Source organism: Rhincodon typus, chromosome 9, assembly GCF_021869965.1.
Source record: "Rhincodon typus isolate 14 chromosome 9, sRhiTyp1.1, whole genome shotgun sequence".
Taxonomy (NCBI): Eukaryota; Metazoa; Chordata; class Chondrichthyes; order Orectolobiformes; family Rhincodontidae; genus Rhincodon; species Rhincodon typus.
The window spans coordinates 92364556-92378324 of NC_063340.1; the positions used below are offsets into that span (position 1 = coordinate 92364556).

A 13769-nucleotide genomic window follows, 5' to 3' on the forward strand; every position below is an offset into this window, starting at 1 on the left:
GGTTTCACAGGTCGGCGCAACATCGAGGGCCGAAGGGCCTGTACTGCACTGTAATGTTCTATGTTCTATGTTCTATGGTCACAGTGACTGAGACGACTCCTCCCAGAATCCTCCTCAGTTGCTTCTCAGCAGCACCCTCTGTCATAGGTTTAAGGTGAAAGGGGGGTAGATACAAAAGCGTCCAGAGGGGCAATTTGTTCACACAGAGTGTGGTTAGTGTCTGAAATGGGCTGCCAGGGGTAGTGGTGGATGAGAGTACAATTTTGTCATTTAAGAAACATTTGGACAGTTACATGGATGGACTAGATATGGGGTGATCTGGACCAAACTCAGGCAAATGGGTCTAGATTAATTGTGAACACTTGGGGCATGGACAATTTGGGCCGAAGGACATGTTTCCATGCTGTGAACCTCTGTGACTCTGTGACCACAAGGCATGGGAGCAGATTTTGGCAATTTGGCTCATCAGGTCTGCTATGCCATTTGGTCATGGCTGATATGTTTCTCAACCCAAGTCTTCTGCTTTGTCCCCATAACCCTTCATTCCCTTACTAATCAACAGCCTATCTATCTCTGTCTTAAATACACTCAGTGAATTGGCCTGCACAGCCTTCTGCAGCAATGAGTTCCACAGATTCACCACCCTCTGGCTGAAGCCATTCCTCCTCATCTCAGTTTAAAGGATCGTCCTTTCACTCTGAGACTGTGCCCTTGGGTCCTAGCTTCTCCAACTAATGGAAATATATCCACATCCATTCTATCCATGTCCCTCGGTGTTCTAAGTTTCAATCAGATCTCCTCCTCATCCATCTAAATTCCATTGAGTACCGACCCAGAGTCCTCAACTGTTCCATACATAACAAGTCCTTTATCTCTGAGATCATTCTTGTAAACCTCCTCTGGAACCCCTCCTCCAACACCAGCATATCTTTCCTTCGATACAGGGCCCAAAACTGCTCACAGTATTCCAAATGCGATCTGACCAGAGCCTTGTACAACCTCAGCAGTATATCCTTGCTCTTGTATTCTAGCCCTCTTGAAATGAGTGCTAACATTGCATTTGCCTTTCTAAATGCTGACTGAACCTGCATGTTAACCTTAAGAGAATCCTTGAGGATTCCCAAGTCACTTTGCGCTTCAGATTTCTGAAGCCTTTCCCTATTTAGAAAAAAGTCCACGTCTCTATTCTTCCTTTCAAAGTGCATGATCTCAGACTTACCCACAATGTATTCTACCTGCCACTTCTTTGCCCACCCTCTGAGCCCATCTCTGCAGCCTTCCCATTTCCTCAACACTACCTGCTCACCTATCTTTGCATCATCTGTAAATTTAGCAACAATGCCCTCAGTTCCCTCATCCAGATCATTAATGTATAACATAAATAGTTGCGGTTCCAACATGGACCTCTGTGGTACAGTCACCAAAAGGCCCCTTTTGGAATATTATAATCAATGGATATACTGATTCTACTGCCACTTCCTTTAAGACCCTAGGATGTAAGCCATCAGATCCTGGGGACTTGTCTTCAATCCCAGTAGTTTGCTCAGTACTTTTTCTCCAGTGATGATAATTGTTCTAACTTCTTCCTTTACTATAACCTCTGCATTTCCTGTTACTGTTGGGACGGTACTCATGTTGTCTATCAAAAAATTGATTTAGTGTCTCTGTCATTTATTGGGGATAATCTTGGCATTAGCGCTAGACTATTAATTCAGAGGCCCAGGTAACATTCTGTGTGGCTTGAATTCCTGCCATTGCAGATGATGCAATTTGAATTAATTTTTTTTAAAAATCTGGAATTAAGAGTTTAATGATGACAGTGAAACCATTTCTGATTGTTGGGAAAAACCCATCTGGTTCACTAATGCCCTTTAGGAAGGAAATCTATCATCCTTGTCTTACCGACATGTGACTCCAGACCGACAGCAATGAGGTTGTGACTTAACTGCCCTCTAGGCAATAGATGCTGGCTTTGTGATATGGATACATGACTGAATTTTTAAAAATAAATTCTGTGTTCCCCACGACTAACTCCCCAGTCTCATCTTCCAAGTGACCAACATTCACTTTAGCTACAAAAACAAAAGTTGCTGGAAAAGCTCAGCAGGTCTGGCAGCATCTGTGAAGAAAAAAATCAGAGTTAACGTTTCGGGTCCGGTGACCGGTTCTGAGGAAGGGTCACCGGACCCAAAATGCTAACTCTGATATTTTTCTTCACAGATGTTGCCAGGCCTGTTGAGATTTTCCAGCAAGTTCTGTTTCTGTTCCTGATTTACAACATCCTCAGTTCTTTCAGTTTTTATTCACCTTAGCCACTCTCTTCCTTTCTACATACTTATAGAAGCTTTTGCTATCAGATTTTATATTTTGCTGTAGTCTTTCATAATTTATCTTTGCTCTTTTTATTACATTTTTAGTAACCCTTTGTGGTTCTTTAAAAGTTTCCAATCTTTCAGCCTGCCAGTCACCTTTGCTATATGATATGCCTTAGTTTTGTCTTTATGCTATTTTTTAACTTCCTTGATTAGCCATGCATGTTCTTTCCCCATCTTACAATCTTTCTTCCTTTCTGGAATATATTTTAGTTTGGAGAAATTAAGTATCTCCTTAAATATCTGCCACTGTTCTTACTAGGTCCTATCTTTCAATTTCTCTGCCTAGTCCACTAGGGCCAAATCTGTCCTCATGCCAATGTAACTACCTTTATTTAACTCCAGAACACTAGTGTGGGATTTCAGTTTCTCTCCCTCCAACTGATTTTGAAATTCTAGCATGCATTGATTATGATTGTGTTCATAACTGTGATCTGATTATGTCTAACTCTATCACATTCACCCCCAGCTACCCTTTGATTCCCTGCCCAACAAGAATCCATCACTTCCAACTTAAAAATAGCATTGTAATCACTGGAATTTAGAAAGTTAAACAGTGATTTGATTGAACCTTTCGATATACTAAAAGCAGCAAATAGGGTAAATTGGAAAAATAATTTCTGTTGCTTTGTAAGTCAAAGCACCATTGTCAGAATGTCAGAGGCAGACTTTTCAGGAGTGAAATTATGAAAGATTTCTCCACAGAACGAGTAGTAAAAGTTTGAACTGAAATCAAAATTGATGCTAGATTGTTATTTTAAACCTGATGCTGGAAATAGTTTCTTAGCCATTATTATTAAGAATACGTGGAGCTGTTCGCAGATTAAGCATGATCTCATTTAACAGCAGAACAGGCTGAAGGGCCTAAATGACCTCTTCCTGTTCCTCCATTAAACGTTGCTCTGACTGTGTCTTCCAGATAAATGATAAATCTTTCAAAAGGTGGAAAAGCTGTGACAGCCTACAAAGAGGGAGGTAGAGTGGTAATGTCAGTGCTTGGAGGGGATAGATGGCAGTGGAAGGTTGCGTTGAAGATCAGGTGACATTGGAGGAGCGAAAGGGACAGTTACCATGATTGTGGGGAAGGGTGACATTGGAAAATTGGATAATAGTTAGGGAAACAAAAGGAGACAGCTAGACTTTCTCAAGGAGGCACCTAACAATGGCTATTCATGGGATAGTGGATCAAACATGGTTAGGTTGGTCTCTAGAGTGATTTGTGGGTGACTGGTTAGCTTATCTCCTTGTCTTATTGATGAAAGAAGTGAGAAGAGTCTAAATCTGGTTCTTCATTGTATTGTCTTTTCTAGGAATTGAAGGACCCCCTGGACTGCCTGGACCACCTGGACCACAAGGTAGGGCATGCCCATTACGACCAGTTTTCTGTGCTCTTCCACAGTATTGACTTCTATGCTCCTCCATCTCCATTCCTGGCTATAACCTGTCATACCAGGGTTGATGTCATAGCCAATTTCCCCATTTCTGGTCCAATCATCAGCCAAGTAATAGAAGATGTCCTTGCTCAGAGCTCTTATGGCACTATATTAGTGTCCCTATCTCTGAGCCAGGAGGCCTGGTTTCAAGTCACACCCAGAGGTGCGACATAACATGCCTGAACAGGTTGATTGAAAAATATCTAGGTGTTCTTGGCAGGACCTTCAGTGGCATTTACTCACCAAAAAACAATTCTTTCAGATGTCGTGTCAGTGTCTCTGATTCTGTGCTATCCAGTATTCTACCCTTCCTTTCTGGAGTGGTTGACTGTACTCCCTGTATTTTGAATTCTGATGCATTGTAATTCTCTCAGGTCCTGCTGGTGAAGATGCCTTCATTGAGCGGATTTCATTCTCGGCGGCTCTCACCACCCCTCAACTCAATCCTGGGACAATCCTGTTTGACAAGGTGTTGGTGAATGATGGAAACCATTACAATCCAAACACAGGTGAGACCTGGGGTCCCTACTTTAACCACTGTCAAATCTTTTGATCCTCCCCTTTAACCTTGAAAGCACTCTCTCCTGTTGTTTTCAGGTATCTTTACCGTCCCATATGATGGTCGTTATTTCATTAGTGCCATTTTAACTGGACATCGCAACCAGAGGATTGAAGCAGTTCTCGCAAAGTCTAACATAGGACTGGCAAGGATTGACTCAGGGGGTTTCCAACCCGAAGGGCTGGAGAACAGGCCCGTGCTGGGAAACCAACCTATCTCAGCATCCCTGGGAATTTTCAACATCATCTTACCACTCCGCCAAGGTGACACTGTCTGTATTGATCTTGTTACAGGCAGATTGGCCCATTCAGATGAACCACTGACTGTTTTTAATGGGGTTCTTTTGTATGATGATGAGGATATTTGATGAATGGTCCTCCTGGGGATTACCCTGTCTTGAGGGCAGTATTTAAACAGAAATATATTCAGAGCTCTTTCATACCAACTACAAGATCGAGAGACCAATCTCCACACTGCTGAAGAAGGGTCACTGGACCCAAAACGTTAACTCTGCTTTCTCTCCACAGATGCTGCAAGATCTGCTGAGTCTCTCCAGCAATTTCTGTTTTTGCTCCACACTGCAGCTGAAGTATTTAATATAATGTAAGGTATGCAACAGTTTCTGGGACCAACTGATGTTGCAGGAGGGAGCTCAAAAACCAAGGCTTTCAAATTCTGACCTCCCACCCCTATTTTACCTTTTTAAAAAAGACACACATTTAGCCAAAGACTTGACCCAATGTCCAGGATCCGGCAGATCGCTGAGGAAGTTTGGTGTCTGAAATATGGAGAAGAATCCAAGGAACTCAGTTTCTTGTGAAAACTGTCAGTTCACAGGTGATTGTTTATTAATAAAAAGTTCACTTTTTTAATGCTGGTATTGTCTCATTGTATCCAACCAAAGTTGTTTGGAGCCTTTATTGATTTCAAACACTTCCACCATTCTCCCTCCTCTGTGAGGGTGTAGGCAGGAGACATAGAGACACAATGTGAGACTTAGATCTGGTAAGTGGTGATTTAAGTGCATATGGAAATTCGGTGCGTGAGGGAAAGATGTGCTTTAAGTGAGGTCTATTGCAACTAGTAAAGTATTCTGTATGAGTTGGATGTATCAGTGCTGGTAAGGTTTAGCATTGGGATATAAGAAGAGTTATAAGGTTTGTTAGTGTCTAAAAAGGAACAGTGCACTAAAGTGAATATTGGTCTCTTAGAGGATGAGACTAAAGAATTGGTCATGGGGAACATAGAAATGGCAGAGACACTAAATCAATATTTTGCCTCAGTTTTCAAGGTGGAAGACACTGAAACTATCCAACAGTAATGCAGAGATTATTGAAAAGGAGGAACTTAAAACTAATCACCACCACTAGGGAAAAATAAGTAGTGAGCAAACTATTGGTATTGAAGGCAGACAAGTCCCCAGGGCCTAATGGCCTACAACCTAGGGTCAGAAAGGAAGTGGCAGAAAAGATAAGGAATCCATTGGTTATAATATTTGAAGATTCCCTGTATTCTGGAAAGGTTCCAGGGGACTGGAAAGTGCTAATATAACATCTTTACACAAAAAGGGGGACAGCACAAAAGTAGGAAACTATACACCAGTTAGTTTAATGTCTGTCATTAGGAAATTGTTGGAATACATTATTAAGGAAGTAGTAATGGGACATTTGAAAGTCAAAATCTAATCCACCAGAGTCAGCATGGTTTTATGAAGGGTAAATCATGTTTGCTAGAGCTCTTTGAAGACTTAACAAGCAAAGTGGACAATGGGGATGGTGTAGATATAGTATAATTAGACTATAAGAAGGCATTGCTAAGGTGCCACATAAAGGGTTAACACACAAGATAAGATCACACAGGTTTGGAAGAAATATAATTGCTTGGGTAGAGGATTGGCTAAGCAACAGAAAACAGAGACTCAAAGTAAATGGGTCTTTTTCTAGTTGGCAATCTGTAACTAGTGGGGCGCCAGAGGGTTTTACTCTTGGGGCCCATATAAGACCATAATAAACAGGAACAGGAGTAAACCTTTCAACCCTCGAACCTACTTCACCATTCAGTAGGATCATGGCTAATATGACACTGTTCACGTCTCCTGATCAAGAATCTATCTACCTATCCCTCAACCTTAAATATACAGATGAGCTCTGACCCACAACAAGAAATTGCAAAGACTCACAACCCTCTGAGAGAAGAAATTTTTCCTCTTCTCAGTCATAAGTTGGTGCCATTTAATTCTGAGTCCTAGACTCTCCCGGGAGGGAAAACATCCTCTCAGCATTGACCCTGTCAAGCTCCTTAAGAATCTTGTATGTTTCAATGAGATCACCTTTAGTTCTTCTAAACTCCAATGAGTAGAATTCCAGCCTGTTTAACATGTGCTCATAAGAAAATTCCTCCATACCATGGAGCATCGTCATTAACGTTTTCTGAATTGGATCCAATTAAATGATACCTTTTCTTAACTAAGGAGACTAAAACTGCTTGCAGTACTTTCACTGTACCTCAGTACATGAAAATAATAAATCAAATCAAAATGAGATCAAATGTAGTCTCACCAGCACCTTGTACAGTTACAGTAAGACTTCTCTATTCATACTCTAATCCCGTTAAAATAAAGTTCAAAATTCCATTAACCTTCCTGAATACCTGCTCCCCTTGTGTGCTCACTTTCTGTGTTTTGTGCACGGTATCCCCAAGCCCTTTTGTGTTCAAGCTTTTTGCAGTTTTTCTCCATCTGAAATATATTTTCTTCTCCCTTCCAAAATGAACTTCACATTTTTCCACATTATACTTCATTTTTTTTTGCCCACTGGACCTATCTGTAAACTGTATCTCTCTCACAACATGCTTTTCCACCTAATTTTTGTGTCACTGCAAATTTGGCTGTTGTACGTTTGCTTCCTTCCTCCAAGTTTTGTATTGGTATTAATGATGGATGCAGGAATGAAGTGTACTATAGCCAAATTTGCAGATGACATGAAAACACGTGGGCAAGTAAGCTGCATTGAAGAAATAAGAAATTTACAAATGGATGTGGATAGGTTAGGTGAATGGGCCAGCGTTTGGCAGACGGAGCGTAATGTGAATAAGTGAGAGATTATCTATTTTGGTTAGAAGAATAAAATGACAGTTTATTACCAAAATGGAGAGAAATTTCAAAATGCTTTGGTGCAAAGCTATGAATGTTCTCGTGCATGACATGCAGAAAGCTAGGATGCAGGTGCAGCAGGTAATGAAGGAAAATGGAATTTTGGCATTTATTGCTAAAGGAATGGAGGATAAAAGCAGGTAAGTGTTATTTCGATTGTACACTGGTGTGATCACATCTGGAATACTCTGTACACTTTTCATCTCCTTATTTGAGGAGTGATATAATTGCATTGGAGGCAGTTCAGAGAAATAGCTGAAGACTAATTGCAGAGATAAAAAGTTTGTCTTATGAAGAGAAATTGAGCAGTTTAGGCTTATAAATCACTAGAGTTTAGAAGAGTGAGAACCTCTAATGTGGTATACAAGATACTGATGGAGATTAGCATAGTAGATGTAGAGTGGATATTTCCCCTTGTGGGACTTTCTAGAATGGGAGCCATAGATCTATGCCAAAGGGTGGCAGATTTAATGTAGATGTGGAGGAATTACTTCCCTGAAAAAGTCATAAATCTGTGGAATTCATTAACCCAGAGTACAGTGGACAGGGGAGAGAGACAGATATTTAATTAGCAATGGGTTAAGGAGTTATGGTGTTAGGCAGATAAGTAGAGTTGAGGCTGAGAGTAAATCAGGCATGATTAGATTAAATGGTGGAGCAGGTTTGAGGAGCTGATTTGCCCATTCCACCTCTGAGTTTTTGATGTTCTTACAGCGATAGTGGATGCAATGGTTGTAATTTAACAAAAATCCTTGGATTCTAGAGAGTACCAGAGGGTTGGGAAACTGCCAATGTGACACCCTTATTCAAAAAGGGAGGCAAAGACAGGGAATGATAGGCCGATTAACCTAACATCTGTTATTGGAAAAATATTGGAATACCTTAAGGAAGTAATAACAGCACATTTGGAAAATCTACTCAAGCAGTCAGCGTGGCTTTGTGAAAGGGAAATCATGTCTGACTCATTTATTAGAGATTTTCGAGGAAGTCTCTACCAGTGTGGATAGAGAGAAACCAATATGTGTTGTATTTGGATTCCAGGAATGTGTTCAACAAGGTACCTCATTAAGGTTAAGTACAAGATTAGAACATATGGTCTTGTGGGTGCAGTATCCTTATGTGTATTTAAAGCTGAGAGAGATAGATTCTTGATCATTTTGGGAAATTGAGAGTTATGAGAGTAACATGGTGACTCAGTGGTTAGCACTACTGCCTCACAGCACCAGGGACCCGGGTTCGATTCCAGCCTCGGGTAACTGTCTGTGTGGAGACTGCACATTCTCCCTGTGTCTGCGTAGATTTCCTCCCACAGTCCAAAGATGTGCAGGTTATGTGGATTGGCTATTTTTAATTGCCCCTCGTATCCAGGGGATGTGCAAGCTAGGTGGATTAGCCATGGGAAATGCAGGGTTACAGGGATAGAGTAGGGGATGTGTCTAGGTGGGATGCTCTTTGGACAATCAATGTGGACTTGATGGGCCAAATTGCCTGCTTCTGCCCTGGAAGGATTCTATGACTCTATAATAATACAGGGAAGTGGATTGTGAGGAATGTCGAATCCGCTATGAGCCTAATGAAGGGTGGAGCTGGCATGAGGACCTGAATGGCCTACTCCTCTTCCTATTTCTTATGGACCTCATCATCTTAAATTAAAGCCAAATAAAACTTAATTTGATAAACCAAAGTAAAATAAAATTTTCTTCACTTGTGTTAACGTGGGCATGGCAGGGTAGTTCGGTCGCATAGAACCTATGTCCAGCAGCACATGGTATGTTATGGACACTACTGAGTACCTACAAAACTACTTGTACGGGAAGTGTCTCCAGCTGCAGAAAGCAGATCTCCGCATTTTGGAACTTAAGAAATGGCTGGAGTCAGTGTGACACATCTACAAGGGTGGGAGATACCTGGATAGTACATTCAGAGGGATGGCCACAACACAGGCTAGGAGCATGGAGGCAGAAAGGGAATGGATGAGTTGCAGGAATCCTGAGATCCCACTTGCTAATTATTTTTCTGCTTTGGCTACTGGTGAGGGCATTCGTTTCTCAGGGAAAAAGGAACATTTGGATCACCACATGCACCTCAGCTGGACAGGAGGGCAGGAAGTTTGGGGGGAGGGGAGAAAAGCAGTAGTGACAAAGCATTCATTAGTTAGGGACAATTTGGCATTTCTGAATATAAACTTCAGCATTGTATGTGCCTACCTAGCTCCAGGGACAAGGATGTCACAAAATGGCTACAGGACATTCTTCTGAAGGCAGGGTGAATATACAGAAATTGTGGTCCATATCTGGGCCAATGACTTAGACAGGAAAAGAGGATTATGTCCTGAAAGCAGATTTCAGGGAGCTGGGAAGGAGATTGAGAAGCAGAACATCTGAAGCAATAGCCTCAGCATTAGATCCAGTGCCACATGCTTGTGAACAGAGAAACAGCAAATGATCATATTGCTGGAGCTCTGGTGTTGTGAGAGAGGCCATCAGATTTCTGAAGCATTAGTACCAGTGTCGGGGCAAGAGGGTCATGTACAAGTCAAACAGACTGTGTCTTTGCAGGATGGGGACTAATATCCTTGTGGGGAGATTGTCGATATGTGGAGGGTTTAAATTAGGTTATCTGGGGGATGACAACTTAAGAAGTACCTCAGGTTCAAGGGAAGCAACAATGAGCAAAACATAGAAATTGAAAAAGATAGATGAAGTACAGACACGCATCAATTAAAAAGGCCGAATTAAAGGCATTACAGCTGAATACACATTGCACTACAAAAGGGTTGATGATTTGAGCACAAAATAAGGTAAATAGATGTGATTTAATTGTCATTTCAGTGACATAGTTTTCAGGTGACAGATTGTGAACTGAACATTGAATAATATTTAGCATTTCAGGGGTTAGGAAAAAGGAGAGGAAGCTAAGGTAAGACTCATTATTAGGGAGGAAATCGTTTCTTCAGTAAGTAAGCATCTTAAATCAAAAATCAAGATGTACAAATCTGAGAGGAGCTTATAAAAAAGACAAGGAGGCAGCAAACATTGGAATCCACAGGAGGACCAAGAACCTAATTAAGAGGCTATGAATATAAACTAGCGAGGCATATAAATGTATACTTTAAAAATCAAAAGAACTGTGGATGCTGTAAATCAGGAACAAAATCAGAAAATGCTGGAAAAGCTCAGTCGGTCTGGCAAGCATCTATGAAGGAAAAAACAGAGTTAACGTTTTGGGTCGAGTTCTGAGGAAGGGTCACCGGACCCGAAACGTTAACTCTTGATTTTTTTCTTCACAGCTGCTGCCAGACCTGCTGAGCTTTTCCAGCAACTTCTGTTTTTGTTCCTGTATGATTTAAAAGTTACTTTAGGTTTGTGAAAGGGGAAAAAAATTAGCAACGATAAATGTAGGTCCATTACAAATTGAGGCAAGAGAATTTACAGTGGAGAACAGAGAAATCACAGAGAAACTAAACAATAACTTTGTGTCTTTCTTCTCAGAAAAGCTGCAGAAAATCTCCCAGAAGTAATGTGATGACCAAGGGACTTGTGAAACTGAGGAATGAAAAGTAGCTACTATTAAACATATGAACATACAAATTTAGCTGAATTATGGGTTGACAAGTCCCTTGCATGGTGTTACGAAGTGGGGAAGGTTGAACACCTCCAATAATTAACCTAAGACATCAGCTCCAATCTGTTATGGTGGGAGTAGAGGTTCCCTTCTAATAATTAAATCCAATACACCCAGAGAAGCTCGCCTTGTCCCTCAAAATCAGTTAGAAGTGTAGTTAAATGAAAGGAATCCCTGATACTCACTTTATAAGCAACATGTAACAATTTATTTATTTAACCCTAACACTGAACAAATTAACAGAACTACTAACAAAATGAACAATTACCCCCAACTCCTAACTATTCCCTAACTGAACAAAATTCTACTGGTATGCTATTCCAATAAACCCAAGCTCCATTTATATAACCCAAGTAATAAGAAAAAAAAACTTAGTATCTCAGAGTTCACATAGAATGTCTCTTCTGGAATACTTTACCCTTTTCACTGCCTTTCCAGCCTTTCTTCTGCTACTCCTGCTGTCAGGGATGTTGTCTCTGTAATTTCTTCTGTGAGGACACTTAGTAAGAAGTGTCGTGGTACCCTTTGATGATGCTTTATTTTTCAAGGGCTTAATGATTTTCTGTAAGAGCTAGGTTTATTTCTCAGATGGTGGATTTGCTTGCGCTTCAGATGATAGTTCTCACCCCAACTTTCAAAAACCCCCTTCTCATATACCCCCAATGACACATCAATTTCTTATAATATGATTGGTTTCAGGTTCTCAAAACCATCAGTTTTAAATTCAATTGGCTTTCAATCACTGAATGCTTGGTTTCAGTTAATTGGCTGAGTCCAGCTTCTTCTCAAAACATCAAAACAAGACTGCTGTTTTGCCTGCCTTTTGATACACTTGCTTCAATTTAGGACTCTGTAAAGTACTTGCAAACTTCTAAGCACAGACAAAGCACAATCTTTTAAAGGGACCATGCACTATTTTCCCCCACTATCGTTTTTACAAATAAATTCTAACTTCCTGCCTTCCAACTCATGAGTATTCTACACAACTTCGTAACAACGGCTAGAGAGATAATTGGTGCATTTAGAGAAGAACGGTAACACTGGGCATAATCAACATACATTTATGAAAGGGGAATCATGTTCAATAAATCTCAAGTTTGAGAGTATTATTTGAAGCACAAAGGAGAACCAGTGGATGTGATGTATTTGGATTTTCAGAAGGCTTTTGATAAGGCCCCACACTGGAGCTTAATAAATAAAATTAGAGTGCATAGGATTGGGGGAATGGACTAGAATGGATTGAGCTTTTGTTAATAGACAGAAAGCAGAGAGCAGAAACAAATGGATTACTGGAGTATGGCAGGTTGTTATTATGGGGAATCACAAAGTTCAGTACTAGGTCCACAGATATTCACAGTCTCTGATTTGCAGCTAGGAAACAGGGGGTTCTTACAGTGTAGTTTTAGTGTCACTGCCTCTGGGCCAGGAGGTCCCAGTTCAAGTCCCGTTTGTTGTAGAGGCAGATCATAACATTCCTGAACAGGTTGATTGCAAATTATCTACAAATTGAAACAGTACTTCAAAAGATTAATGGATCTGGAAACCAATTGTAATGTTTCCAAATTTGTTGAAGACACCAAACTGGTGGGAATGTAAGTTGTGAGGAGGATGGAAGGAGGCTTCAAGAGAGCTTAAATGAATGGTCAATGACACAGCAGATAGATTGTAATGTGAGAAGTGTGAAATTGTTTGCTTGGGTAGTGTAGTGATTGGAATGAAGTCAGCAGATAGGTCTCATAAAATATTAGTTCCCTGATTGGAGCTGTAAATCTGGTCCAATTACGGAGTCCTGGCTGACAGATATAAAGAGGAGTGTAAAGGGTTCTGTTCACTCTAGAAGCCAGCACATGTAAATAAAGGGTGACTAGGTGTTGGAATACTGGCTTTTGTGGAGTTTATTTTAGTGATGAGTAAAACACACCTCTGAAGAGATTTGCTCACAACAGTTTCTTTGAGTTGGGGTAAGCATTTCTGGCATCATGCCACTATTTGGGGAGCCTAACCCATTCAATCCTGTCATTGAAGACTGGGCCCAGGTATGTGTAAAGAGTGCGCTTTTTTTTTCCAGGCAAATGACATTGGGGCAGATAAAAAGCAACAAGTCTCCTGACAAAGATAGTAAGAACTGCTGATGTTGGAGTCTGAGATAACACAGTGTGGAGCTGGAGGAACACAGCAGGCCAGGCAGCATCAGAGGAGCAGGAAAGCTGACATTATGGACCTGTAGCTTTTCTCGGTTATTAGAAGTCGAACTTTCCCTGAGGCACCAGATACTAAAACCTTTCAAGAGTTGACAGATTTAACTAAGGAATATTATGATCCCAAGTTTCCTCTCATTCTAAGACACTATTGGTTTGAACTAGCAGTTCGAGAACCAGGGGAATTTATATCAGGATTTTTTACAAGGTTACGATGTCTGGCAGAGGCATGTGATTTTGATCTAACCCTAAGTCAGATGCTGAGAAACCACTTGATATGTAGGATTAATGATGTGACCATGCAAAAGTGCATACTGCCTGAAGCCCAACAGGACTTCAAAAAGGTCCTACAATTGGTTTTGTCATTGGAAAATGCAGTAAGTGTACCAAAGTCGGTGGAGTTGTGGATAGTGCGGAAGGATGTTGCAGGTT

General features: G+C 40.9%; 1 protein-coding gene across 1 annotated transcript in view; it reads left to right on the top strand.

The window, feature by feature from the left end:
• LOC109911570 (EMILIN-1) overlaps positions 1-5236 on the top strand; it is a 222519-nt gene extending 217283 nt beyond the window's left edge. Inside the window, exons 4-6 of the mRNA XM_048601405.1 lie at positions 3683-3727; positions 4180-4314; positions 4403-5236. Coding sequence (XP_048457362.1) covers positions 3683-3727; positions 4180-4314; positions 4403-4731 — 509 coding nt within the window. The 3' untranslated portion in view covers positions 4732-5236. The remainder of the gene's footprint in view (positions 1-3682; positions 3728-4179; positions 4315-4402) is intronic.
• Positions 5237-13769: the final 8533 nt, after the last annotated feature.